Source organism: Panthera tigris, chromosome F3 (assembly GCF_018350195.1).
Source record: "Panthera tigris isolate Pti1 chromosome F3, P.tigris_Pti1_mat1.1, whole genome shotgun sequence".
Classification (NCBI taxonomy): Eukaryota; Metazoa; Chordata; class Mammalia; order Carnivora; family Felidae; genus Panthera; species Panthera tigris.
In genome coordinates this window covers 69,288,808-69,315,582 of record NC_056678.1, presented here as the reverse complement: position 1 = coordinate 69,315,582, position 26,775 = coordinate 69,288,808, and the positions used below count along the sequence as shown (strand labels likewise).

Below are 26,775 nucleotides of genomic sequence, written 5' to 3'. Positions count from 1 at the left end.
GGCTTAGCTTGCCTGTCCTGTCCTTTTGGAATTGTAGTCTCTCGATCTGGGTCAAAACCATCCTGGGAGGAGAGAGGAGTAGATTCATGTGGAAGTCAGCAGGGCTTCAGTAGTTACCAGTAACCTATCCTCCTTATGTCCATCCCCGGCTTCCAGCTCTCTCCCCCAAGCAGCTGGGAGCCAGTCCTTTGGTGCCAGAAGAAATCCTCTGGTCCCTTCGGCCCTCTTTCCTTCCTTCCCTAGAACGAGCTGCTCCTTGGTCCTCCCTGCAGCAGGTAAATTATCCGTGTTTTCATTCTCTCTCCTGTCCCCCCTCCCCTCATCAAGTTCATGGAATGTTTGATGATTGGCCGGGACCTCGTACGACTACTTCAGAATGTTGCCAGGATACCAGAATTTGAACTGCTTTGGAAAGATATTATCCATAACCCTCAGGCCTTAAGTCCTCAGTTCACAGGTAAGGAAGGGCCAGGGCATCCTGCCCTTGAGAGGTGGGAGTTCGGAGTATGTGCTGAGTGAATCAAGAGGGCAGAGGCTGGAGGGTAGGAGAGGCTTTGGCAGCCAGAAATAGGGAGCTTGGGACAGGGCAGGCTTTGCCAAGTACAGCTGGATGTGGGGGTGGCAGAGGTCCAGAGCAATTCTTAGGGTTCCCAGACAGCCCCTGCCTAGCAGACTGCTGCTGCCATTGGTCCCAAGAAAAAACTGAGGCAGAGCCGTGATCCTCCTCCTCCTCCTCCCCCTCCCCCTACAGCTCTTTGGCTTGGGAGGTGAGCTGATGGCCAGTTTCCAGGCTCACTGGGTCCAGCAGGGGAGTCAGAGGTCAGCTCGTGAGACTGAGTCAGCAGAGGGGCTGGGATTAGCCCTGTAAGAGAGTGCTTCTCCCTGGGATCAGTCTTGCCTCTGAATTCCAAGGATCCAGCCTAGCCAAAATTCTGTTCATGAGAGGGAGTCTTGTGTGCCTCTCCCTGACAAGGTCCTTTTGAAAGCTGTTTTCCCTTTTCAGGGTCCCTCCCCACCTCCAGCACGCACGCATGTGCACATGGAAACAGTTGTCTGAGCCCTGGAGAGTCAGGAAAGAAGGGGAAGGTCCTGGTCCTCCTTTATATTGTATTGCTCTTATATCGGACATGTGTTGAGTTGTTTTGAGTGCTTACTTGTGCTAGACACGTGTGTTGATTCATTTAATCCTCAGGACAACCCTGTAAGATGGATATTTTACTTTCCATATTTACAGATAAAGAAAATGAGGCTCAAGGAGATTAAGTAATTTGCCCAAGGCCACACAGCTAGTGAGTGTCAGAGGCAGGATTTGGATCCAGGTCTGTCTGACTCCAGAGCCCGTGCCTATACCACAACCACATTAATCCCAGGACCCAGGGATGGGACCATAAGGAGCAGAAAGAGAGGCTAGGGTTTCCCATGTTTTCCCCTAACTTTCCCACATGTTGCCAACTGGATATTGTGAGTAGGGGGCTCTGAACGGCCAGGAACAGAAAAGAAGTAATATATCTGGGTCCTGGGGATGGTGGTTGGTTGGAGCAGAACATTCAGATGCTGATTAGAGGCCCCGCTTGTATCTGTGCTTGACCTCTCTTGGTCTGGTCTTAGAGTTTCCCCATGAGCAGGACCACTGGCCATAAGTACCTGGCCCAGGTTCCCCACCTGCCTTCTACTCCTTCTGGAAGGTCCTCAGGCTTCTCTCTTTTCTCTTCCCTTACATACTTGGTCCAGGTATCCTGCAGCTTCTTCAGTCCAGAACATCCCGAAAATTCCTGGCGTGTCGTCTAACCCCAGATATGGAGACTAAGCTCCTCTTCATGACCTCCCGGGTAAGCTAATCTTTTGCAGCAGGAGCAGAAGCTGCAGGTTAGCTGGGCTTCTTCCTCCAGCCTGCAGATGCATTACCGTTGAGTGCTGGCTGGCAGAGTGGTGGCCAAGTGGGTACCCGATCTACCTGGCATTGGGCAGGTGCTATGAGCTGGGGATACAGTGTTCAGTAAAATAGGTATAGTTGGAGCTCTTGTGAAGCTTTCAGTCTATCTAAAACCATCGCTAAACCAAAAATTGTACCCAAATTATGTAATTCACAAATGTGAAATGTGTGTAAAAGCGTATAGAGAGGTGTTCATTCTGGAAAACCCACCATTCCTATGGCCACATGTGAATTCTCAGGAAGAGCTTTGGCCTGGTGGCTTCCAAACATGGCTGAGTTCTAGCAGGATCGGGTGAGCAGCATGTTAAATATACATGTCCCAGGATCCCAGTCTCCCACATAATCTGATTGAGGAATCTATGTTTGTTTAACAGAGTTTCCAGGCAGCAGCTCCTCTATAGCCAGTCTGGAGTTGGGGAGCCTTCTGGCCTAGTCTACTTTTGGTTTCCTGAGTCATCCAGGAGAACCGCGCAGATCTGTGCTATCCCATGTAGTAGCCACCTTCGGGTTGCGGTTTAAATTAGTTAAAGCTAGGGCCACCTGGCTGGCTTAGTTGGTAGAGCATGTGACTCTTGATCTCAAGGTAGGGTCTTGAATTCAAGCCCCACGTTGAGCGTTGAGCGTAGGGATTACTAAAAATAAATGCCAAAAATAATTTAATAAGTAAATTAGTTAAAGCTAGGTAAAATAAAAGATTCCGTACCTCAGTTGTGGTTCAGTAGCCATCATCATTGCAGAAAATTCTATTGGACAGTGTTGGTCTAGACGTATCTTTCTTTTTAGCCTTTCTGCTCTCTGCTTTGGTTGAATTTGGGGAATAGAAGAGGAAAACCAGATTTCGGCTCTTACTCAGTGTTGCTATTTGTAACCACGTTAGAGTCTGACTGGGGGAAGGAATTGCTGCAAGAAGCTTTGGAGGGTCTGTGTACCTGGGATAGTGACCCTTTAGTCACTCGACATCAGAAAGCTTTTGGTCAGCTGTCAGGCTCAGTCCTTGTTCTCGAGGAACACTCCTTGCTGGCCACAAGGGGCTCGCGAAAATAAGAAAAGATAAGAAAAGTGCTTACAACTGGAGCCTCAGTGACTGGAGCAGGAGGAAGGAACCGAAATCCAGCTGCAGTCACAGTTGGGGGCAATTGGGACATTAGGTTGGTGGCAGGAACGAAGGCAGCCCTGGCACGAGACGTGAGTGAGGAAGGTTCTTGGCAACTTTTTTCAGTCGGGGAAGATTTAAATCAGCAAGTCTTCCTTTGGGAAGGAAGGTCTCTCCTGAGAAGAAAATGTGAGTTAGCGAATGAGTTGAAGCACAAGATGGAGGTGTAGGTCACGCCTAGTGTTGAGCGGCCCTCCCGTTCCCCCGCCCGAGACCCCGCCCTTCCTTCCAAGTTCCTCCAGCGCCCCCTTCCTCCAGGTGCGGTTCGGGCAACAGAAGCGCTACCAGGATTGGTTCCAGCGCCAGTACCTGTCAACCCCAGACAGTCAGTCTCTGCGCTGTGACCTCATCCGCTACATCTGTGGGGTTGTCCACCCTTCTAACGAAGTGCTGAGTTCAGATATCTTGCCCCGATGGGCCATCATCGGCTGGCTCCTGACAACGTGCACGGTGAGGGGCTGGGCTGTAGGGTGGAGGCTCTGGGGTGGTGAAGGGTCCTCGTCCCTTGAGTTTCCCATATTTCCTTGCTTCTTCCTGACTCTTGGCCTCCTGACCCTTACCCAGCAGTACCCCTTCCTTCACTTCTTCCCGCTGAGTGTCAGCCTTTGTCCTGCTTAGGTTTGTCCCTCTGGAAGTTGACTACACTCAGTATTTCCCATCTGGGTTTGTGGTTGGATAGGTTCTCTGTCTTTACTGCTGGTCCCCAAGCCCAGATTTCTGAGGCCTCCCTATCTTTACTTTTAGCTCCAAGAACCATGTGTGGTTACTCCTCTGAATGGCTCCTTCCTCAGATTCAAGGCTTGTCTCAGACCTTCACTTCCTAGGCTTTTGGCATCAGCTTTGGATACTTGTGCAAACCAGGGGAGCCATTTCTTTCTCAGCATGTTCCTATCTGTTCCTTAGCTAGGGAAGCTCCAAACTGTCTGCTCTCTGGCTTCTACCTTCTGACCTCTTCCAACAGAGTTCTCCTCCCCCTGTTGACTGGGTCCTCGGAATGTGCTGATTCAGACACAATCACAGGCTGTTCCTAGGGGTCCTTCAGCCGGGAATGTGCCCCAGGAGCCCAGGAGGGGGAGCCTAGGCCCTGGTCTGAGTGCTGTGTCAGCTAGGCCCCGTCCTCCTTTTCTAGGAGCAGGAATGTGTTCTTCTGGACAAACGAACGGGAACCCAGGCCAATCCCTGGCCCCTTGGTCGGTGAGACCATGGCCAGTCTCATTCGTATGCAGACTTGGGTGCCCCTCACCCCTGGAGGCTTCTGTCTGTCTCACTAGGAACTGAATTTATTTCTTAGATGCACAGCCATGTGAACCCTGGAGGCTGCCTTGCGCTTGTGCAGGAAAGGGAGCTGTTTGATGAAACCAGCCCTTCTTTCTCACCTCTCTCTTCCAGTCAAATGTCGCTGCCTCCAATGCCAAGCTGGCTTTGTTTTACGACTGGCTGTTCTTTAGCCCAGACAAGGATAGCATTATGAACATAGGTATGTGACTGGGAGCAGGCAACACCACCCCCATCTCCCAGGCCACTGCCTAGTCTCGGTGACGGTGGTCATAAACCTCAGGGCAGCGTCGGGGGAGACAGCTTATCTGGGAGCAGTTCGATTGTTCCTCACCGGTGCGCCCTTGATGTAGAAGGAAGATTGCTTTTGTGAGGCCAAGCACTCACTCCCTCTCTTTTGCCCTAGAGCCTTATGCTTGGGGCTCCGGTGGAGTGGCCTAGGCAGAGAGCTGTGCCGCACCCTGCTTTTCCTCTCCCACCACCTCCCTCTTCTAAGCCGGATGCTGGACAAGGGAGATGAGGGCTAGGAGCTGTTTGGGGTTGTCTGCTTTTGGGTCTGCTCAATGGGAATAGGGGGTAGGGATACAGCTCTCTGGAACTATTCCTATATTTTGATGCCTTGTTTCATGGAATTGAGGATAGACTACCTGAAGTGGGGACCCTTTAATTCTCCCTTCTCCAGAACCAGCCATCCTGGTCATGCACCACTCCATGAAGCCACACCCAGCCATTACTGCCACACTCCTGGACTTCATGTGCCGTGTAAGTGTGTGTCCCCTTCACCTTACAGGTTTTCCTAGTGCCCTTCATTGTGGGAGCAGCTGTAATCATAGGTCCTGCCCCCAAGTCAGTGAACACTCCCCTTCCCTATTCCCGCCATCTCCGGTGGGATCTTTCCATGTCTCCATGGGCTTTCTCGACTTCAAGGATAATGACTTAAGGTAGAATCTGGTCTCTCTGAGGCCAGGTCTAGTAAGAATTAACCATTGTAGCAGCTTGGAATGGTCAGGACCATTCCAGACCTTTCTGTAGTCATACTCCCCAGTGTCTTCTGATCAAAACTGAAGCAGCTTTTTAGATCTGGTTCAGCAGAACACTCTGGATGGCAAGTCATGTGCTCATTCTCCCCTCCCTTCCCTTCCAGATCATTCCCAACTTCTATCCACCTTTGGAGGGCCACGTGCGACAGGGTGTCTTCTCCTCCCTCAACCACATTGTGGAGAAACGGGTCTTGGCGTAAGAACTTCATGTGCCCATAGGCAGGTGGGAGGAAGGGTTGTTTTCTCTTGTGTCCCTAAGCCAGGCACATTCAGAAAGTGTCAGACCACTGCTGAGCCTTTTCTCTTGACTGTTATAGAGCGTACCGACTCCGCCTCAGACTGCTAGGAATATGTCCTCTTGACTCTTAGAGAAATTTCTGTCTTCCCATCATATCCCAAGGCTCTGAGTATGGCCCAGCTTTACTGGTTGGTCGTAGACCTCTCTCTCTAAGTGCACGCCGCATTAGAAGTGAGGAGCTGCAATGCGGACCTTCATTCGTGTCCCCCACCCCCCCCCACCAGGCATCTGGCTCCCCTGTTCGACAACCCCAAGTTGGATAAGGAGCTGCGGGCAATGCTGAGGGAGAAGTTCCCTGAGTTCTGCAGCTCACCCAGCCCTCCTGTGGAAGGTATGGAACCCTCCCTTCCGTCACCTGTTAGAGACGCCCAGGGCTCTCAGCCGTCTAGGGTGTCTCCCCAGTGCGGGTCTCCACCTCTGTGACTGTCCGGTTCAGGTTCTCCTTCCCCACTTTCTCTTTTGATGTGTTTATGTGTTGTCTTCTCTGGCTCTCCGTCTGTCTCATCCTCCCTGACTCTTGCCCACCTCTCTTGCTCCTCAGCGCCTGTTTCTTCTCTTCCTAAATAGCCTCCCCTCCCCCTCCACAGGGAAGGCTTTGGTGGGATGTGTGTCTGCCTCCCCTCTCTCTGCGCCCCGGCCCCTGAGGACAGGGGTCATGTTGGGTCTCAGGTCTTGCTCCCAGTTACACACGCACACACCCTTTTGTGTTTGGGGGTGAGGCTGAAGCCAAGCAGAGCTTCTCAACTCGGTTTTGAAGCGAAGAGCCCTTGGGACTGTCCCTGGTCTCACCTATTTGCCGACACGAGCAAAGCACAGCAGTCTCTTCCCTTGCCATTCTTGCTCCTGGCAGAAACCCCTGCACATCGTGGAAGGTCGTGGGGACAAGAGGGTGTCCTTCCAGGGTCTGTCATGCCCTCAGGTCATGAACTCCCTGTAAGCCCACCTGCTCCCCAGCCTCCCCTTTCCAGGGTGTCAGCCATGTTAGGTCACAGGATGCCTTGTTTCTTTCCTCCCAAGTCAAACTTGAGGAGCCGGTTTCCGTGGAGATGGACAACCACATGTCAGACAAGGATGAGGGTTGCTACGACAACGCGGAGGCAGCCTTCAGTGACGACGAGGAGGACCTCAGCAGCAGAGGTGCGTGCGGCAGCGAAGGGGCTTGGGTGGTGTCGGCCCCGAGGGGACCAGGTGGCAGGAGCGGCCTGGCCTCTGTGGACTCGGCCCCCAAGTTAGTTGTGTTAGCAGGGTTACTAGACGGGACTCCAGGGCACGGAGCCCTGCCCTTGTTTGCTCCTGAGCCTGGGTGTGCCCACATGCAGGGAACGACGCTGCGGGGCCCCTGCACGCCCGGCGTGTGGGGCTGTCCCTGTGGCTGGTGTCTGGGCAAATGACTGCTTTCGTGAATTCCTCCCTCCAGGAAAGAAGAGGGAGTTCCGCTTCCATCCTATCAAGGAGACTGTCGTGGAGGAGCCAGTGGATATCACCCCGTATCTTGACCAACTGGATGAGTCCTTAAGGGACAAAGTGCTCCAGCTCCAGAAGGGGAGGTGGGTGCAGGTCCTGTCCTCAGGCTCGGGAGGCCGAGCCCCAGCCTCCTCCCTGGTACTGAGTGGGGTGCCCGGGCGTGGGGTGGGGGGCAGTGGGGGCTCCGGGGGTGTGCCTTCTGCTGTTAGGTTGTGAGGTTCCTCGTTCCCCAGCACCTGTTTCTCGCTCCATGGTTTTGTTTTTGTTTTTTTTTAATTTTTTTAATGTTTATTTTTGGGAGAGAGAGTGCAAGTGGGGGAGGGGCAGAGGGAGAGGGAGACAGAATCCGAAGCAGGCTCCAGTCTCCGAGCGGTCAGCACAGAGCCTGACACGGGGCTCGAACCCACAAACTGTGAGATCATGACCTGAGTCGAAGTTGGATCCTTAGCCAACTGAGCCCCCCAGGCACCCCAACTCCACAGGTTCTGGGGAGCCCCCGCTGGTGCCCCAACTCCACAGGTTCTAGGGAGCCCCCCCAGGTGCCCCAACACCACAGGTTCTGGGGAACCCCCCCAGGCACCCCAAATCCACAGGTTCCAGGGACAAGAGCCTCTGAGCACCAAAGCAGGATGGTGGGCATTTCCCTTCTCTTAGGGCCTCTGCCTGGACAGCAGTAAATTTTGCCCTAAAGCCTGCCCCCACCCATGCCTGGATTCACACAGGCCTCCTTTGTTTTGTCTGTGCGTGAGTGTGCTTTGCTGGGTGTGTGTCCTGCCCTCTGCTGTCATGTATGTCCCTGCGATTTCCTCTCCATCCCGCACTGCAGTGACACCGAGGCCCAGTGTGAGGTCATGCAGGAAATCGTGGACCAGGTTCTGGAGGTGAGGAGAACCAACCCCCCCACCCCCACCCCCCACCCCCCCCCCGGCCAGGGAGGAAGCAGCCCAGCCCGCCCAGAGTAGAACTCCCCACCCGAGCATCTGACTCTTTCCTTCCCGTCTCCCACACGGGTCCCCTCTGGTGGGCAAGGGCCTGTTGGTCCTGGAGGTAGCAGCAGATGAGTGCAGTGGCTCTGGGTGGTGGGGCAGTAAGGCTTGGGTCAGGTGGTGAGAACCTTCCCCCTCTGTCCCCACCCAGGAAGACTTTGACTCGGAGCAGCTGTCCGTCCTTGCTTCCTGCCTGCAGGAACTCTTCAAAGCCCACTTCCGAGGGGAGGTGTTGCCTGAGGAGATCACTGAGGAGTAAGGCATCTCTCTCCTGACCCCTCCACCACCCACAGGCTTCTGGGAGCCAGAAGTGTGCTCTTGGAGCCCCAGTCCAGGAGGCATCTTGCTGTGGACTTGAGAGAAACCATCTCTTCACTTGTTTTGTTTGTTCGTTTTTAAATTTTATTTTCAAGTAATCTCTACACCCCTGTGTGGGGCTCAAACTTAAAACCCCAAGCCCAAGAATCATGTGCTCTGCCGACCAAGTCAGCCAGACGTCCCTCTCTCCACTTATTTTTAGTCTCAACGTGTGCCCGTTCACTTAAGGATTTCTTTTTGCCTGCTGAATGCAGAGCACGGGACAGTGGCCTCTAGCGCCTTTTCCTGGGTGCCCTGCTGCTGCTACTGAGCCCAGGGGCCCCAGCCCTTGCTGCTTTAGGTGGGATTGGACCCTTGCCTGGGTCTTCCCTGAAGGGCAGGAATCTCTTTTTTTTTTTTTTTTTTTCTTTCTTATGTTCATTTATATCTGAGAGAGAGCACAAACCAGGGAGGGGCAGAGAGAGGGGGACAGCAGTGAGCCCAATGCAGGGCTTGAACCCACAAACTGTGAGATCACGACCTGAGCCAGAGTTGGACGTTTAATCGCCTGAGCCACTCAGGTGCCCCAGAAATCACATTTTCAATGACAGCCACAACGCAGACTGTGGTGCTTGTTAGGAACCTGTTTTCTCTGTAGCAGTAGGAAGTTAACCTTTGGTCAGGACAGGAGCGGGCTGGCATCTAGCCTCCATAACATCTGCCTGCAGCCCACCTTCTCCACTCGCGTGGACCCTTAGATGTCACCCCCCTCCTGCAGGTCCCTGGAGGAGTCTGTGGGAAAGCCTCTCTACCTAATATTTAGGTAAGGACCCAGCCGTCGGGGGCACTGCTGTGCTGTCATCCCTCTTCACCAGGCATATGCCTCTGTCCTGGGGTAATGGGTCTCCCTTTCCAGAAGGAAGGGGTTTGCAGGGGGCACAGACACGCCTCTCCAGAAGTTCCACAGGAGAGTCTGCCCACGTCAAGTTCTGTCCTTCCCTCCCGTCTGTCACATCCAGGAACCTGTGCCAGATGCAGGAGGACAACAGCAGCTTCTCTCTGCTTCTGGACCTCCTCTCCGAGCTGTATCAGAAACAGCCCAAGATTGGCTACCACCTGCTGTACTACCTGAGGGCCAGGTGGGTAGGGGCCTCCCCTGGGTGCGCTGACTCCCCCGCCGCAGCCGTCATCACCGGGGCCTTCTGTGTGTTTGGGTGTTCTCTGATAACAGCTTTAAAGTACATCATTCCGTGGGTTTAAGTATATTTGCAAAGTCCTACTATTGCTATTGGTTACTTTAGAACACTTTCGTCACCCCCAAGACAAATGTGTGTCCCACTTAGCAGTTACCTTTCCATTGTCCCTTTCGCCTCACCCCTGTTTATCACTGCTCTGCTTTTTGTCTTTATAGATTTACTTTTTCTGTGTATTTCTTATAAATGGAATCCTACAACGTGTGATTTTTCGTGACTGGCTTTTTTCACTTAGTGTAACGTTTTAGAGGGTTATCCCCTTCGTAGCACGGATTGGTACTTCATTTCTGTTTGTGACCAAATACTGTTCCTCTGCATAGACACACCACGGTCTATCCATTCACCTGTCAGCGGACGTTGGTTTGTTTCTGCCTTTTTGTCTGTTGTGAATAGAGATGCTCTGAGCATTCATGGACACGTTTTTACCTAGACATGTGTTTTCAGTTTCCCGGAGTGTAAGAGTGGAACTGTGGGTCAAACGCCACCCCTAATTTTAAATTTGTGAGGAATTGCCTGACAGCAACCGAGTTCCAGTGTTTCACGTGCACCCCAATACTTGTTGTTATCTGGCTTTTCGATCACAGCCGTCCTGATGGGTGTGAAGTGATGTCTTGTTGTGGTTCTGATTTGCATTTTCCTGATGGTTGATGATGCTGAGCATCTTTTTGTGTGCTTGTTATTAGCCATTTGCATATTTTCTTCGGAGAAATGTCTCTTCAGATCCTCTCCCATTTTTTTTTAATGTTTATTTTTGAGAGAGAGAGAGAGAGAGCGAGCATGAGTGGGGGAGGGGCAGAGAGAGAGGAAGAGAGACAGAGGATCCTAAGCAGACTGTGTGTGGAGAGCAGAGAGCTCGATATGGGGCCTGAACTCACAAACTGTGAGCCTGAGCCAAGTAGGATGCTTAACTGAGTGAGCCACCCAGGTGTCGCTTCCTTTCCTATTTTTTCAATTGAGTTATTCATCTGTTTATTGTTGATTTTTTAAAGAGTTTTTGTTTTTTGGGGGGTTTTTTTGTTTTTGTTTTTTAATACTATGGATACGAGTCCCTCATGAAACATCTGGTTTGCAAATATGTTCTCATTCTGCAGGTTGTCTTTTTCACTCCCTTGATGGCACCCTTTGAGACACAGAAGTTTTACGTGTTGTTGAGTCATGTTTATTTTTTTTTCTGTCACTTGGGCTTGTGGTATCTTGCAGATTTACTCCTGTGTTTTCTTCCAAGACTGTGGTTTTCAGTTCTTATGTTCAGGCCTATAACCTCTTCTCAATTGCTCGTATGTGATGTGAGGTGGGGGCCTGCCTGTGTTCCTGCCTTCATTGCTCGGCTTTCTGGCCTCATCTGAGCCCTGTCCTGTGTTCGACGGTCACCAGTTGGCAGCTTCACTGTGTGTGGTCAGCGCCCTGTCGGGAGCACTGAGGAAGGCAGGAGAGGGCCACGAGACAGACTTGCCCAGAGCATCAGGGGCAGCAGAGGGGTTCCGGGGCGGGGTGGGGGGTGCGACTGAGGGGACGGGCTGCTGGCTCAGGCCCAACTGGTCTTGCAGCAAAGCCGCTGCTGGGAAGATGAACCTGTATGAGTCCTTTGCCCAGGCCACCCAGCTGGGCGACCTGCACACCTGCCTGATGATGGACATGAAGGCCTGTCAGGAGGACGACGTGCGGCTGCTGTGCCACCTCACACCCTCCATCTACACAGAGGTCAGTGTCTGCTGGGCTCTGGGCGCGGCTGCGCAGGGCAGGCTCACGACACCATGTGCCTCATTGCATACGACCCTGACCCTACTTCACCCACCCCTGCTGGCTCGATGGGCCTCCCTCTGTTAAAAGTTACAAAATGTCTCCTCTTCTGTGCCTTGTGGTGTGAGGTGTGGTCTGGGCCTGTACACTTGGCTTCCCAGCTCCGGCCACACCCTCTGGACCCAGCACAGGTCCCCCAGCCGCAACCACACTCACACACTACAGGCCCTCCTGCCATCTGATGGCTCACCCTCAGTTTCTCTCTAGTGGCTCCCAAGGACCACAGCCTTTGTGGTGGAGACTTGCGTTTCCTTGTTCACTCACTGTCTTCTCTAGGAACTGGGACATCGGAAGAGAGGGACACCCTCTCTTCCTCCTCTGGGTGAAGTTCCCAGGCGCAGGGACATCAGGAAACAGGGTGTGGGCGCAACAGGAGGAACTGTGATCTCCCCAGAAGTTGCAGGGGCGGAAGAAGGGGGCATGACCAGCACGCGGCAGTTTCCTCCTCTGCTCCCTCTCAAGAAGGGAAGCCTCTTGCCCCTCGTACACCCCAAACACACTCCGCACCTTCCCTTCTGTGCCTGAGGGCTAGCATAGAGCGGGTTTGTGTTTATTGCCAGACAGGAACGTTTATTTTGTCACCGCTGCAGCTCGGCACTCACCGTCACGTCCACTCCTTTCAGGTTCTGGTTTCATCTCTAGACGGTTCCCCATTCCTTTCCTGACACACACACACACACACACACAGACACAAAGAGAACAAATATCAGTTCTTAAAGGGTTAGAGTCCTGGCTTCACAGCTGTTGGATCTTTGTTTAGGGACTCGTGTTAGGACCCCACCATCCTGCTTAACCCTGCCATCCCCTGAGCATGCGGGAAGAAAGGGGGTGGATTATGAGGTACAAGCCAACGGGGGCACCCTGGACTCCTGCCCCAGCTTCTGTCTTTTTCTGTCCAGTTTCCAGATGAGACCTTGCGGAGCGGCGAGCTGCTGAACATGATCGTGGCTGTTATTGACTCTGCGCAGGTGCACAAGAAGCTCTCATCGTGGGAAGCCAGCTGACGGGAGCCAAGGCCTTGGCTTGCACCTGTGTGCACTTCAGGCCGGGGGTGGGGGGAGGCTAGCAGGGAAGGGGACCCCCTGGGAGGCAGGCTGGGCTCATTCTCTGTATTATCTGGACACTCCAGTTCCACAAGGAAAGTGAGAAGGTGGTGTTTTTTGTTTGTTTGTTTGTTTGTTTGTTTCTTCCTTCGCTCTCAGCTGGCCTTCCCCTTGGCACAGGGTGCAAATAATCAGGCCGTTGGCCTTCCACTGTGCACAGACCCCGGGAGACTGCAGCTTTGCTAATGTGTTCTCATACTGAGCTCGGGTCCATTTCTGCCTCTCGTCGCCACTCACTTGCCCCATTCAGGAGAGAAGAGCCCTTCTTTCTTTGCCTTTCTCCTAGCTACACTCTGTCCCACAGTTCTGCCTCCCAGCCCTTCCCTCCTCCCCAGGCACAGGCTGGGATGGGTCGGGGCCCAGACTCGAGCCAGGGAGACAAGTTGCCCTTCTCCCTCTGTTATCTGGGCGTGGAAACCACTTTAATGGTTTGTTTGTTTGTGTGTTTGTTTGTTTTTTAATGTTTTGCCTCCAAACAGGCCTATTGCTCTTTACCAGCCCCTTTATCCTTCAGATACCCCAGCATCCATCATTCATCCCCAGCCCTTTAAACTAGGTTTTCATTTCCCCTGGTTTTTCCCTGTGTGAGGCCTCCTGCTTCTCCCTCCGTACTAGCTTCCTGGCCTCTTTTAGAACCAATGGGTTTTGCCTTCTTCCTCCCCGTCCTTAGCTCCAGGAGCTGGTCTGCCATGTGATGATGGGGAACCTGGTTATGTTTCGAAAGGACTCAGTCCTCAATATTCTCAGTAAGTGAGCAGACCCCTTCAGACACCTGGGGGAGAGAGGCGTGGCAGCCCTGGGTATTTCCTAGTAACAGCGGAGCTGACTCTGGGGCTGTGGATGGGGTGGACCATCACTGTGCCCTGCTGTGTGGTCTTGGGCAGTGTCTCTGGATCTGTTTCTTGCTTAGGCTGTGGGAATACAGAAGCGATATGAAGTCTTTGAAAATAACACTTTGTGTGGAAAGGGAGACTTAACTGCAGCGTCAGGGTCACTGTCCTCACCTGCGTACCAGCCCTCCTTGGGATGCTGGTAGTCTGTGGATTAGCCCTGTGTGTGTGTGCTAATGAGAGAGAGAACGCCCCCCTTTCTCTGTCCCCTGCAGTCCAGAGCCTGGACTGGGAGACCTTTGAGCAGTACTGTGCCTGGCAGCTCTTCCTGGCCCACAACATCCCCCTGGAGACCATAATCCCCATCCTGCAGCACCTCAAATACAAAGGTGAGTAGGGTCGCGGGCAGGGAGAACTGGGGGAGGGACGGGGCAAGCCTGGGGCCGCACCGCTGCCCCTCCAGAAGGCGAAGTGCTGAAGGCCAGGCTCCCTGTCGGTCACCTCCGCTCTTCAGGGGTGTCCTGCAAGCCGGCCCACGCCGTGCCAGGCAGGAGCCAGGGGCTCGGGAGCAGGGACGGGTTGTTCTACCCTGGAAGACCATCCTTGCTGCTTTGAGTGGCTGTGGATTGGGGGATGGGAGACGTGCTAGGATTCTCCCTGGAATTCTGCCGCCCTCTCAACAGCCTCTGCCCCCCACCCCACCCCACAGAGCACCCAGAGGCCCTGTCTTGCCTGTTGCTTCAGCTCCGAAGAGAGAAGTGAGTTCTACTTGCGGGGACTCTAGCTCCCAGTCACAGTGTCCCAAAAGATAGCCCCCCTGCAACGGGCTCCTGTCCTGCTCCTTCAGGAAGCCGGCCACACTTCTTCCTGTTGTGGACATCTGCTGTTCTGCCCTTCCCCCACAATGATTTACAACCAAGCAGCTCCCCTGGGATCCGGGCTTCCTCTCGACTTTGCACCCCTGCCCACCAGGAGCTGCCCTGGGAGGAGGGGGTGGGGTGGGGACCGGACATCCCTGTTTCCTGCTCCCCATCCCCCCCTCTCCTGAGGCCCCGTGGAGGAGGCCCCTCCACCCTCCAGTGCTGGCGCTTTCCCAGCAGCTGTGGGTCCGTTCCCTCCTATCTCTTGCCCACCTTCCACCTTCTCTGCTCTGTCCTGAGAGATTAGAGGTGGTACGGAATGTCCTTCAGGAAGTGGGCAGGTTGGGGGCTGTGGCTCGCCAGCCTCTCCCCAGCGCCTTCTCGGGCTGAATACCGTTCTGTCCTTTGGCTTCCCTGGCCCGTTTCCCGACTGTTCTGGGCAAGGTGGGGGGGACTCGGTGAGCCGCTTCCCCAGCACGTGCCAGCTACCACCACAGAAACCGCAGAATCACGTCTGTGTCCTGGCTCGGCAAAGCACGGAACCAGCATTCCTGGGCCCAGAGAGAAGAGGGAGAGGGCGTGGGAGCAGGAAGCTGCAGACTCGGGTGGGGTTTGAGGGCTGAGGCTTGGGGAATAAGTAGGCAGGAGAGAGCAGGGGTTCCTGAGCACCCCCCACCCACCCCTCTCGCGCACCCAGGCCCAGCGAGGAGATGGTGAAGATGGTGCTGAGTAGGCCGTGCCACCCGGACGACCAGTTCACCACCAGCATCCTGCGGCACTGGTGCATGAAGCATGATGAGCTGCTGGCTGAGCACATCAAGTCCCTGCTCATCAAGAACAACAGCCTCCCACGCAAGAGGCAGAGGTAGGGCCCGGGCCTGCCGTCCGCCTGGCTAGGGGTGACACCTGGTGGCCTGGAGCTGCATGGTCCAGGACGGCCCCTTCCCCGCTTGGCCCGACGCCCTGTGGCTGGCCCCTGTTCTGCTCCGGCCTGCCCCTTAGGGGCTGCCTCGGGGTGGCGGGGTGGAGAGGGTGTCCCACTCCCCTCGAGCTCAGACTCTGGCCGCGCCACTTCCTGCAGCCTGAGGAGCTCCAGCAGCAAGCTGGCCCAGCTGACCCTGGAGCAGATCCTGGAGCACTTAGACAACCTTCGTCTCAACCTGACCAACACCAAGCAGAACTGTATGCACCACAGACCCCCGAGCCTATCGTGCATGGCACTGCCCTGGCTCGGGCCGGCCCTCGAAGGCCCTCGAACGGGTGGGGGTGGGGGCCGGAGAGCCGAATGAGCTCCGGCCCTCTCACTGCCCCTCCGTCCCTGCTCTCCCTCTTCCCTCCAGTTTTTAGCCAGACCCCGATTCTGCAGGCCCTGCAGCACGTGCAGGCAAGCTGTGATGAGGCCCACAAGATGAAGTAAGGCTCCTGGCACTTCTGGCCTCGGGAGGCGGTGGGAGGCCCAGGGGAGGAAGCCTGCTGGGGATGAAGATTCAGTGACCAGCAAGGGCAACAGGCCCAGGCAGGGGGCAGGAAAAGAGGCTGGGAGGAGTGTGCTTGAGGGCGCCTTCTTCTTTCCCTCAGGTTCAGCGATCTCTTCTCCCTGGCTGAGGAATACGAGGACTCGTCCACCAAGCCACCCAAGAGCCGGAGGAAAGCAGCTCTGTCCAGCCCCCGCAGCCGCAAGAACGCCACCCAGCCGCCCAACGCCGAGGAAGAGTCCGGCTCCAGCAGTGCCTCCGTGAGCACCCCCGCCACCGTGCACAGCAGCCACAGTGGGAGCAGGTGCGGTTGGGGCCAGCAGCTGCCCAGGCTAACGACACCCCCCACCCCTGAAATCTCTTTCAGGAGGAAGAAGACGCAAAACCGAAGCCCACCAAGCGGAAACGGAAAGGGTCCTCTGCAGTGGGGTCTGACAGTGACTGAGGCCCTGTGTCCCCCATCCCACCCCTGCTCAGACTGCCCTCCTCCCCTTGGTGATTCAGAGGTTAATAAGGGCTGGGGAGATGGTGGGGAGACGCTCTGTCCCCCAGCCCAAAGTTCACCTGGTGGGAAGGACGCGCTGCCTCCTCTGGCTCAGCCTTGAGAAGCCGCCGTGCAGCCCCAGCCCCTGCCCCCTTCCTCTCCAGGGGCCTCCGGTCCCATCACACTGCTGCTCCTACCCACTCACATCCCGCTGAAGCCAGAGGCTGCGGGAAACCCGGCCCGTGCGGGTCTTCCACCCCTGCCCCTCCCCAGCCTCCCAAAGAGAAGAGAAATGGCAGATGGGGCTGCTGGCCAGAGAGGCCAGGTATGGGAAAGAAGAAAGGTGTGTGGGTGCCCCTTCCCACGCTACCCATCAGGCCCTGGTTTGCCCTGAACACGCATTTCATAGTTGCCCTCTGTCCTCCTGTGTGCAGTGGGCATTTCGTCAGTGACATGGTCCACCTGCCTGTTCTTAACATGGGGCAGGTGCCGCAAGAGTTCAGGCAGGGACCAGAGAGGGAGGCCGCGGCCCCACCGGCCTAGAAGCTTGTGTTGACCTGATGTTGGCACCCCAGGCGGGGCCAGAGCCCTGGGACTCCCTAGAGGGAGCCATGCCCACAGAACTGTCAAATGGTCCTATTTCCTTGGCTCTGTCTGTTTTGTTTTGTTTTGTTGGCAGAGATAATCGCGTTTTAAAAGTTTTTAAGTGACAATAAAACAAGCCAGAACCTCATTTGTGCTGGAGTAGCTGCCCCCACTTACCCTGCGCACCTACAGGGCGTCCCTCTCCTTTGTGGCCCCGCAAGGTCCCCTCTTGCCTTCCTGCCCACCCCTTTGTCTGGAGCAAGAGGAATTCTGGCTTCTACACTGCCCACCTGCCCATTCTCCCTGCTGACGTGGGCTGTGAGCCGGGCCCTGACCTGTCGGGGTACCATCTCCCTACCTGCTGAACTCCGCCCCTCCCTGCGCCTCTCTCCTCGGCATAAGTATTTGTCCAGTTGAGTAGGTCTATGTGGTCACCAAGCACCGGAGGACGGCTGGGGGGTGAGGGGTGCCCCAACTCGGATTCTGAAGGACCGAAGTGCGCCTAGTGACAGCACTCACATCCCAGAGAGAAAGGACCCTCTTTGTTCCCCGGTCTGGCCACTTGCCCATCCGTGTGTCCCCGCAGAAGAGAGCCCCTTGGCTGGCCGGGAGGCAGACTGAGGAGGGAGGAGTGACGTCTGGGTGGAGGACAGATCCCGCCTTCAAACTGGTCTGTTACCAATCCAGTCTCCCCTCCCTCAAAGCTAACTACTCCGGCCTCTCCACCCCCGCCCCCCATCCTTCCCGTTTCCTCCTCCCCAATTAAAACCTGGATGGAAAGCATTCACTGGCCCCAGTTACTGGCGCCCTTGCCCGAAGGGAGGGGCCTCCGCCGTCGCCCCTCCAGAGCGCGGGCCGTCCGGGCCCCCAGCCATCCCCTGACGCCGCTGCTGGCGCCGGGGGAGGGCTCGGGTCAGGCCCGGAGGCCCGAGTTCCTCGGTGTGTCTGGGGAGACGCTGGGGCGGCCTCGGGCCGGGACGCTCTGTGGGAGAAAACCCGGCCCCGGGAGGGTGTGGGTTCCCGGCCGTCGGGGAGCGAGCGCGGGGCCGCCCCCCACGCACCTCCCGGCCTCGGCTCCGCGCCCGTGGTGGGGGTGGGGGGGCGGGAGCGGGTGGGAAAGGGGCGTGTGCCTGCGCGCGCGCGCTCCCGGGAAGGCGAGGTCTCCGCGCCAAAGCGAGCGGCCCCAGTTTTCGGGAGGGAGCGGCGGCGCCGAGCGGAGGACGAGGGCGTCATGGCCGGGCTCCTGCTGCTGCCGCCGCTGCTGCTGCTGCCGCCGCTGCTGCTGCTGCTGCGGACGCTGCACATCTGGCCGCGGCTGCGCTGGCTAGCGGCGGACTTGGCCTTCGCGGTGCGCGTCCTGCGCTGCAATCGGGCTCTCCGGGCGCGCGCCCTGGCCGCGGCCGCCGCCGACCCGAGGGGCCCCGAGGGGGGCTGCAGCCTGGCCTGGCGCCTCGCGCAGCTGGCCCGGCAGCGCCCCGCGCACGTCTTCCTCATTCACGGCGCGCGACGCTTTAGCTACGCGGAGGCCGAGCGTCAGAGCAACCGGGCTGCGCGCGCTTTCTTGCGCGCGCGGGGCTGGGACGCGGGGCCGGGCGGCGGCGCGGGGAACGAGCGGGCCGGCGCCGCGGCCCCTCTGGCCCCCGGGGCCACCGTGGCGCTGCTGCTCCCCGCCTGCCCGGAGTTCCTGTGGCTCTGGTTCGGGCTGGCCAAGGCCGGCCTGCGCGCGGCCTTTGTGCCCGCCGCCCTGCGCCGGGGTCCCCTCCTGCACTGCCTCCGCAGCTGCGGCGCGCGCGCGCTGGTGCTGGCGCCAGGTGAGGCCGGGACTGCAGAAGGGGCCCAGCTGGCTCGCAGGGGCTTGGAAAGGGTGCTTGGGGATATGAGGCTTCGGCTTTGCGAAGCGACGGGGCTGCGTCTTCGGTTCCCAGAACGGTGACGGAGGATGCGCACCCTTCGCCCGGAGGAGTGAGGTGGTGGGGAGGGGCGAGGGCGGCGCAAGTGGGCTGTGGGGTGGGGAGGCATTCTGGGCCGCCGAGCTTTGCCTTCCCACCCCATCCAGAGCTCCTGGAGTCCCTGGAGCCTGACCTGCCGGCCCTGAGAGCCATGGGGCTCCATCTTTGGGCTGCAGGCCCCGAAACCCGTCTGGCCGGAATCAGCGATGTGCTGGCGGAGGCCTCAGCCGAAGCGGATGAGCCGGTGCCCGGGTACCTATCTGCCCCCCAGAGCGTAATGGACACGTGCCTGTACATCTTCACCTCCGGCACCACGGGTGAGCACGGGACACCAGACTCCCCTGCCAGAAACTAAGGCAGAGAAAGGCAAGACACTGGGAACAGGAACCGTGGCCTCAACTCCCAGGCCACTCCTCCACCCCCCTCCCCGGGCCCATCCCAAGATCCCAACCACGACTGCGTTCGCTTCTGCCGCGCTTCCTCATTTCTCCACCTCCCTGAACTTCCCGCCATTTCCCCGACAGCTTGGCATCAGCTTCAGCCTTGCCTCTTTACCCAGCAGGGGCTGAGGGAGGCGGGGCCTGGAGCTCAGACCGTTCCACCCATCTCCCCCATCACCCACAGGCCTCCCCAAGGCTGCACGGATCAGCCACCTGAAGATCTTGCAGTGCCAGGGTTTCTACCAGCTGTGCGGTGCCCACCAGGAGGATGTGATCTACCTTGCCCTCCCGCTCTACCACATGTCTGGCTCCCTGTTGGGCATCGTGGGCTGCCTGGGCATTGGTCAGTCTCTCCCACTCCCACCTCTCGACCCTCCCCAAACTTCAGTCGTCCAGCAAACTTTTTTTTTTCCTAGCAAACGTTTATTTAAGTACCTGTTGTGGTACGCTCACCTGGGGACACTTCCAGACGAGGGAGGAGGCAGAGGTGTCCTCTCCAAGAGCTCCTGCTACAATGGAGAAGCATCACCCGCACAACCTAGACACTGAGGAACTAGGGAGGTCTCCAGACTCCACGTGGGGGAAGGGGGGTTAAGGGCCGAGCATGTCAGCCCAGGGAGAAGCAAATGGAGAAGAAGGTTGGGACTTGGGGGCCTAGGCATACAGGATGCACTGTTTGGGGACAGGAAGTAGGGAAAGGGCATTAACCTCTCTGGGGCACCGGAAGGAAAGCAGGAGGGCCACCTTGGGCTGCTGTTGACCGTCCCAGCAGGGCCTTCCCGGAAGGACACTGCAGTGAAGGCTGGTGTCCGGGAGGGAGGGGGTCAGGTCTCCCCCCACAGCCCTCAGTCTCACCTTCCTTCCTCCCTTCTCTCCCCACCTCTGGCAGGGGCCACAGTGGTGCTCAAGTCCAAGTTCTCAGCTGGCCAGTTCTGGGACGACTGCCAGCAGCACGGGGTGACGGTGTTCCAGTACATCGGGGAGCTGTGCCGATACCTTGTCAACCAGCCCCCGGTGCGTGGGCACATCCTGGGCAGAGCTGCCGCCACCGGGCAGGGAGATGGGCAGCTGGCAGGAGACATTGGGACGCCTGCCTGGGGGCTGGACGAGAACGGCAGGCAGGGTGGGGTGAGGGGCCTGGGATGCCGGGGCTTCCCTTTTGGGAGCTGGCATCTTGCTGTTGAACCTTCTGCCCATCTCCCCTCATCTCAGAGCCAGGCGGAACGGGGGCATAAGGTCCGACTGGTGGTGGGCAGCGGGCTGCGCCCGGACACCTGGGAGCGTTTTGTGCGGCGCTTCGGGCCGCTGCAGGTGCTGGAGACGTATGGCCTAACGGAGGGCAATGTTGCCACTTTCAACTACACGGGCCAGCCAGGTGCTGTGGGGCGTGCTTCCTGGCTTTACAAGGTAAGGGGTGGGGGAGGAGCTGGAGACCCCGTGGAAGGTGGGGCTGGCAGGGAGGGGCTCGTGCAACTGAAATGACCCAGTGCCGGGGTCTCCCTTCCCCCAGCATGTCTTCCCCTTCTCTTTGATTCGCTATGATGTCACCACAGGGGAGCCGGTTCGGGACACCCAGGGGCACTGTGTGGCCACATCTCCAGGTTGGTGCTCAGGTTGGTGGCGGCGGGGGGGGGGGGGGGGGGGGTGCAGCCGGCAGAGGGTTGGGAGGAGAGTGGGGCGAGGGGCCAGGAAGCTCTGGGCGAGGTGGACAGCTCCCCCTGACCCCAGCGGCTCTGCAGGTGAGCCTGGGCTGCTGGTGGCCCCGGTGAGCCAACAGTCCCCCTTCCTCGGCTATGCTGGGGGACCAGAGCTGGACCGCGGGAAGCTGCTGAAGGACGTCTTCCGGCCTGGAGATGTTTTCTTCAACACTGGGGACCTGCTGGTCTGCGATGACCAAGGCTTTCTTCGCTTCCATGATCGTACTGGAGACACCTTCAGGTATCTGTCCAGGACACCCTGATTCCTATCCTGGACATTTGACCTCTGTGACCCAAACCCCCTAAACCTAACTCCCTAACTCCCACCCAAACCCAGCCACTCACCCGAGCTCTCCTCTCAGACCTTGTTCCCTGTGACCGTCTGGCGCCCTGACTGCGTCCTCCCCACACCCCCATAAGGCCCCGACTCTCTGCCCTCTTGCAGGTGGAAAGGGGAGAACGTGGCCACGACCGAAGTGGCGGAGGCCTTGGAGTCCCTGGATTTTGTTCAGGAGGTGAACGTCTACGGAGTTACCGTGCCAGGTGCCAAGACACGGGAGGTGGAGGGCAGCCGGCCTGCCACCCTGGACTGGTGGCACAGGGCACAGGGAACACGAGGCCTCAGAGCGGCTCACCACAACAGCTGCCCTTTCCCCCGACACCACCAGGGCACGAAGGTAGGGCTGGGATGGCGGCCCTGGTCCTGCGTCCCCCCCACTCCCTGGACCTTGAGCAGCTCTACAGCCACGTTTCTGAGAACCTGCCGCCTTACGCCTGGCCTCGATTCCTAAGGCTCCAGGTAATCGAGTCCCCCTGCTCCCACCTCTCAGCTCCTGCACCCGCGGCGGCCAACGGCTTCCAAACCCCACGCGGGGGTCCTTGTGCAGCTCCGTCCCTGGCGGGAAAGAACAGCTCCTTCCTGGATGTGCACTCTGTCCGTCATTCACGCCCCCCTCCGGGCTTGGCTCCTTCTCTGTGACCCCCTATCCCAAACCCTGACCTCGTGCCTCCTTTCCCGGGACCTGCCCCTTGACAGAATTCAGGCAAAGTACCCCTTCCTTCCTTCAACCCCTTTTGACACCCCTTCCAGGAGTCTCTGGCCACCACAGAAACCTTCAAGCAGCAGAAGGTTCGGATGACAAAGGAGGGTTTTAACCCGAGCGCACTGTCTGACCCCCTCTACGTTCTGGACCGGGCTGGGGGTGCCTACCTGCCCCTCACACCTGCCCGGTACAGTGCCCTCCTGGCTGGGGACCTTCGCATCTGAGAGCCCTCCCCGCCAAGGTGTCAGGGAGCGGCTTTGTGGGGTGGGGGTGTGGCAGGTACGCCAGGGTTCCCCCGGGGTCTTTTTTATACCAGATTTGTAATCATTATTTTGTAATAAATGGGGCCAGGGCCAATCTCTGATCTGTGGCGTCCGTCTTCCCTGTCGGTGGAACCGCTTTTCGCTCCGACGTTTTCCCCTGGCACAGAGCCACGTACGTCTCTGCCCTGACTTCACACAGGCCCGAGCTCCATGTCTGGACCTGGGCCTTTTCCTCTCAGGTGACCCCATGTGATCCTTGTCCTCGGGGAGTCCCTGGCAGATGAGGTCTCCCTGTGCTGTGTGTCCCCTCCCGGCTTCACTCCCTGGGGGCTGTGGCGCAGCACGGGTGGGCAGAGATAGAAACGCTGCCCCCCCCCGCGTCTCCACAGACACGGGTGCGGCTGGGCTGAACAGAGCCAACCAGGGAAAACAGGTTTGATTTTGCGGACAAGGATGCCCTAGACACTTCTCTTAGTGAGGGGAAAGGGTGGGGCCACTCGGCCCCCTAGTTCGGACGATTCTAACTTTATTAAATCCTAATCGAACGCTCCCAGAAGAAGCAGCCCAGGTTGGGGCCCCCTGGGTTCTGAGGAGCCTTGGAAGCCTTTCCTTGGAGCAGGGCTCAGAGCGCTCGTGCGCCTGTGGCAGCAAGTGCAATTGGGGAAACGAAAGGAGAGAGGCCCCCAAATGAAGCATCAGAAAAGCTCATCATCTAAAAGCTTGCAATGACGGAACTCACGCTTCTCCTAGAACTAAAGTCCCACCCGTCAGGGCCCCGGCTGGCTCGCTCAGTCGGTGGAGCGTACAACTCTTGATCTTGGGGCTGTGAGTTCAAGCCCCACACTGTGTGTAGAGTTTACTTTAAAAAAAAAAAAAATAGAAAATAAATAAGGCCCCCTGTTTTGAGCTGTGGTCCTCGAGGTTTCTGCTACTTTCCCTTGGATTATCTTTCCTGTTCCCACTCCTCTCCCCAACATGAGAGGTCAGGGGATGGGCCTCACCAATAACCTCAGCTAATTCCTGTTCCAAAGTATACACCTGGCCCCCACCCTCCACCAGCAAACCCAGTTCAGCATCACCAACAGACTTGAGGTGCACACTCAGGTGTAGGTGACTTCTCAAACTGACCAATAAGTGAGGGATTTAGCTCATTCAGCTCACCTGTCGTTCAACCCAGAAAGAGTGCAACTTGGGGCGGGGGAGTCGGCAGGTGTCTCCTGGCTGACAGGGGCCATGTCCTGCAGCTGCTCCCTTTAAGATCCTTAACCCAGCCCGCTTCCAGGACGATGAGCTGAGCAGCTGTCTCCTCCACCATGAACCCCACACATTTCCCGCCCCCCACGATCCGTTTCATTTGGCCTAAATCTGCATTGTCCAATATGGTGGCCACTAGCCACAGGTGTCTACTGAGTGCTTGAATGCCCCGAGTCTGAGATGTGCCGTAGGTGTAAAATACACACCAGGTTTCAAAGACTTAGCACTAAAAAAACCGCATTTTTATTATATTTTATATTACTTATACGTTGAAATAGTATTTTTTTGATGTATTGGGTTAAAGGAACTATATAAAAATCCACTTGTTTTACTTTTGTAAATGTGGCTACTAGCAAATTTTAAATTACGTATGAGCCACGCGTTGCCAACGAACAGTAGCTGCCTGGCCTAAGTCCTGTCCCCACGCCTCATTCTGCAATCCCACAAATACCAAGTGTAACATGTCAGTGGGATCTGGGAGGTGCATGCCCTTGAGCCAAGGCACTTTGGCAAAGACAGCAAGAGGAGGGAGTTCTGTTCCCAGGCCCAGAGCAGGTGAACGGGGCTGGTCTTCGTCTTCAAGCCGCAGCCTCAGTACAAAGGTGATCACTGATAGCAGAAATTGACAGCTGCAAAAAGCCACGCTTTAGATCCAAAAGAGTTAAGTTTCCCACTTAGCACAATTAAAAATAAATCTTAAAAGAATTTGGTTTTCCTTTAAAAAAAAAAAACAAAAAACCATTAAAGTAAATGGTTTTTACTTGCGCTCTGCGCCCAGGCGCTCGGGGTTCCGGCCGCGCGGCCCCACGAAGGCAGGCCCAGCACTGGCCAGGCGGCCGCAAACCGTGGTCCCTGGGGTTGTACAACCAGCGGGCTCAGCGTGGATTTTGCATTTATGTGATTGAAGAGATTAAGTATTTCATGACGTGTGAAGACTACGTGGGATCCCGGGGTCCACGGAGGCGAGGCGAGCCGTCGTGACAGACCGCGAGGCCCGCACGGCTTAAGGTACCTACTCCTTGGGCCCTGGCACCAGCGTCCGCCGCCGGGCCCACCTGGCAGGAGGCCCACCAAGCGGCGCTGGCTTCGGGGCGCCGCTGCGCGAAGGTCGGCGCCGAGCTCCCGGCCCGCGGACGCCTCCCACCACCCCGTGGCCGGAAGCTCCGCGGACGCGACCATTTCCGGGCGCGACCATTTCCGGGCGCCGGCCCGCAGGTTCCCCGGGAGCCTCCGGCCTCGCGGCGCATGCGCGAACGGAGCTTGCCCGGCACGTGGGAGGAAGCTTCTGAGTGGGCGGGGCGAGTCGCTCGGCGCCTTTAGACGCTGAGAGGCGCCTGCGCACCAGGGGCGGCCTGCTCTCCCGGTGAAGCTGAAAGTGTGCCTGCGGTTTGTATTTTCGGCCTCTAGGGGGCAGAAGCGGGGAGAAATTTGTTTTAGATATAAATTGTCTTTATTATCTGCCGCATTTAAAAAAATTTTTGGCTTTAATTCCAGTTAACATACAGTGAGTGTAATATTAGTTTCAGGTGTACAATACAGTGATTCACCACTTGCGGGCATCAGCCGGTGCTCAAGACAGGCACTCCCTCCTCCCCATCACCTGTTTGCCCCATCCCCCTACTCCTCTCCCCTCTGGTAACGAGCAGTTAACACTCTATGGGGGAAAAATTTTAGTTAAGTTCGTTAAGATATAAAAAGCTTAGTTAGGATATACCATTAAATTCACCTTTTTCAAGTGTAAAGTTCAGGGGGGGGTACTCTATTCATAAATTTGAGCAGCCATAGCTGATAATTTAGATAATTTAGAAAATTTTCATCACCCCCAAAAGAAATCCCATTAGCAACCTCTCTCCATTCCCCTCACCCCAGTCCCCGGCAGCCACTAAACTGCTTTCTGTGTCTCTGGATCGGCCTCTTCTGGACACTCACATTAATGCACTCACACAGTATGCGGCTTTTTCATGTGGCTTCTTTCCCTTAGCATCAACTTTTCAAGCTTCATCCATGCTGTAACATGTATTGATACTTTATTGCTTTGTTAAAAAAATGTTTATTTTTAAGAGAGAGAGAGAGAGAGAGAGAGAGCTGGAGCGGGGAGGGGCAGAGAGAGGCAGAGGATCCGAAGGGGGTCCGCGCTGACGCAGTGAGCCCCACACGGGGCTCGAACCCAAGAACCGAGGAACGATGACCTGAGCCAAAGCCAGACGCTTAACCACCTGAGCCACGCAGGCGTCCCTCATGACTACTTTTTAAATAATTTAATAATTTATTGTGGTAAAACTCATATAACATACAATGAACCGTTTTGAAGTAAACAATTCAGTGGCCTTGAGTACAGTCACAGGGTCGTGCACCACTATCCCTGCTTCCAAAACACTTCCATCATCCCAAAGGGAAAGCCTTCACCTATTCAGCGGTTTCTAGGGCTACCTGCCCCTCAACCGTCCGCAACCACCAATCTGCATTCTGTCCCTATAGATTTATCTAGTCTGGATAGTTCACTGAAATGGAATCATACAATATTTGACCTGTTGTGTACGGTGACTTTGATGGCATAAGGTTTTTGTGGTTCGTGGCCATTGTGGTAGGTATCAGTACTTAATCCTTTTTTATGGCCAATTAACATTCAATCGGATGTATAATAGGTGATGCGTATTAAGAAGGGCACTTTCATGAGCACCAGGTGTTGTATGTGTGATGCATCACTAAATCCTACACCTGGGTGGGGGGCACCTGACTGGCTCATTCAATAAAGCATGCTACTCTTGTTCTCGGGATTGTGAGCTTGAGCCCCGAGTTAGGGGCAGAGGTCACAGATAGATTGATAGACTGAAAAAAATTCTACAGCTGAAACTAATATTACAGTGTACAGTTAACTAACTGAAATTTCAATAAAAACTTGGAAAGAAAAAAAAAAAAACTCCCAGTTTAAAAAGGAGCACCTGGGTGGCTCAGTTAAGTGACTCTTGATTTCAGCTCAGGTTATGATCTGTTGGTTCATGAGATCGAGCCCCGAGTCAGGCTCTATGCTCACTGACAGTGTGGAACCTACTTGGGATTCTCTCTCTCTCTCTCTCTCTCTCTCTCTCTCTCTCTCTCTGCCCCCACCCCCACTCCCACTCATGCTCTCTCGCTCTCTCTGTCTCTCAAAATAAATAAACTTAAAAAATACACACACACACACACACACACACACACACAATTTGTGTATCCATTCATCAGTCGATGGAATTAGACAGCTTCCACTTTTTTTTTTTAACTTTTTTTTTAAGTTTTTTTTAACGTTTATTTAT

The 26,775-nt window shown here is 56.2% G+C and overlaps 2 protein-coding genes across 6 annotated transcripts in view; both read left to right on the top strand.

The window, feature by feature from the left end:
• INTS3 (integrator complex subunit 3) overlaps positions 1-16,984 on the top strand; it is a 37,975-nt gene extending 20,991 nt beyond the window's left edge. For all 3 annotated transcript variants that reach the window (XM_007088024.3, XM_042975548.1, XM_042975547.1), the window contains 23 exons: positions 328-457; positions 1,732-1,829; positions 3,345-3,536; positions 4,476-4,563; positions 5,044-5,123; positions 5,506-5,597; positions 5,924-6,030; positions 6,717-6,836; positions 7,117-7,246; positions 7,990-8,044; positions 8,301-8,404; positions 9,225-9,269; positions 9,466-9,585; positions 11,247-11,400; positions 12,399-12,467; positions 13,273-13,348; positions 13,708-13,821; positions 14,142-14,190; positions 14,990-15,157; positions 15,374-15,474; positions 15,633-15,705; positions 15,871-16,027; positions 16,135-16,984. In XM_007088024.3, coding sequence (XP_007088086.3) covers positions 328-457; positions 1,732-1,829; positions 3,345-3,536; positions 4,476-4,563; positions 5,044-5,123; positions 5,506-5,597; positions 5,924-6,030; positions 6,717-6,836; positions 7,117-7,246; positions 7,990-8,044; positions 8,301-8,404; positions 9,225-9,269; positions 9,466-9,585; positions 11,247-11,400; positions 12,399-12,467; positions 13,273-13,348; positions 13,708-13,821; positions 14,142-14,190; positions 14,990-15,157; positions 15,374-15,474; positions 15,633-15,705; positions 15,871-16,027; positions 16,135-16,212 — 2,400 coding nt within the window. In that variant the 3' untranslated portion in view covers positions 16,213-16,984. The remainder of the gene's footprint in view (positions 1-327; positions 458-1,731; positions 1,830-3,344; positions 3,537-4,475; positions 4,564-5,043; positions 5,124-5,505; positions 5,598-5,923; positions 6,031-6,716; positions 6,837-7,116; positions 7,247-7,989; positions 8,045-8,300; positions 8,405-9,224; positions 9,270-9,465; positions 9,586-11,246; positions 11,401-12,398; positions 12,468-13,272; positions 13,349-13,707; positions 13,822-14,141; positions 14,191-14,989; positions 15,158-15,373; positions 15,475-15,632; positions 15,706-15,870; positions 16,028-16,134) is intronic.
• Positions 16,985-17,991: 1,007 nt separating this feature from the next.
• Positions 17,992-22,329, top strand: SLC27A3 (solute carrier family 27 member 3). 3 transcript variants are annotated; one of them, XM_042975551.1, is made up of 10 exons: positions 17,992-18,647; positions 18,893-19,102; positions 19,410-19,568; positions 20,115-20,239; positions 20,438-20,632; positions 20,736-20,826; positions 20,965-21,163; positions 21,368-21,465; positions 21,591-21,721; positions 22,013-22,329. In XM_042975551.1, the coding sequence occupies exons 1-10, from the start codon at positions 18,068-18,070 to the stop codon at positions 22,187-22,189; spliced, it is 1,965 nt and encodes a 654-aa protein (XP_042831485.1). In that variant the 5' UTR covers positions 17,992-18,067; the 3' UTR covers positions 22,190-22,329. The 3 variants fall into 3 exon arrangements, with proteins under 3 accessions (XP_042831485.1, XP_042831484.1, XP_042831483.1); XM_042975550.1 differs by having other exon boundaries at positions 20,736-20,838; XM_042975549.1 differs by having other exon boundaries at positions 17,998-18,647; positions 21,034-21,163.
• The last annotated feature ends 4,446 nt before the right edge of the window (positions 22,330-26,775 follow it).

Excerpts from the sequence above, each read along its gene's own strand:
- SLC27A3 (XM_042975550.1), top strand. The coding sequence starts at position 18,068 with ATGGCCGGGCTCCTGCTGCTGCCGCCGCTGCTGCTGCTGCCGCCGCTG. Across the intron at positions 20,633-20,735 it reads GTGCTTCCTGGCTTTACAAG|CATGTCTTCCCCTTCTCTTT; the intron begins GTAAGGGGTGGG and ends CCCTTCCCCCAG. Across the intron at positions 21,466-21,590 it reads CTACGGAGTTACCGTGCCAG|GGCACGAAGGTAGGGCTGGG; the intron begins GTGCCAAGACAC and ends CGACACCACCAG.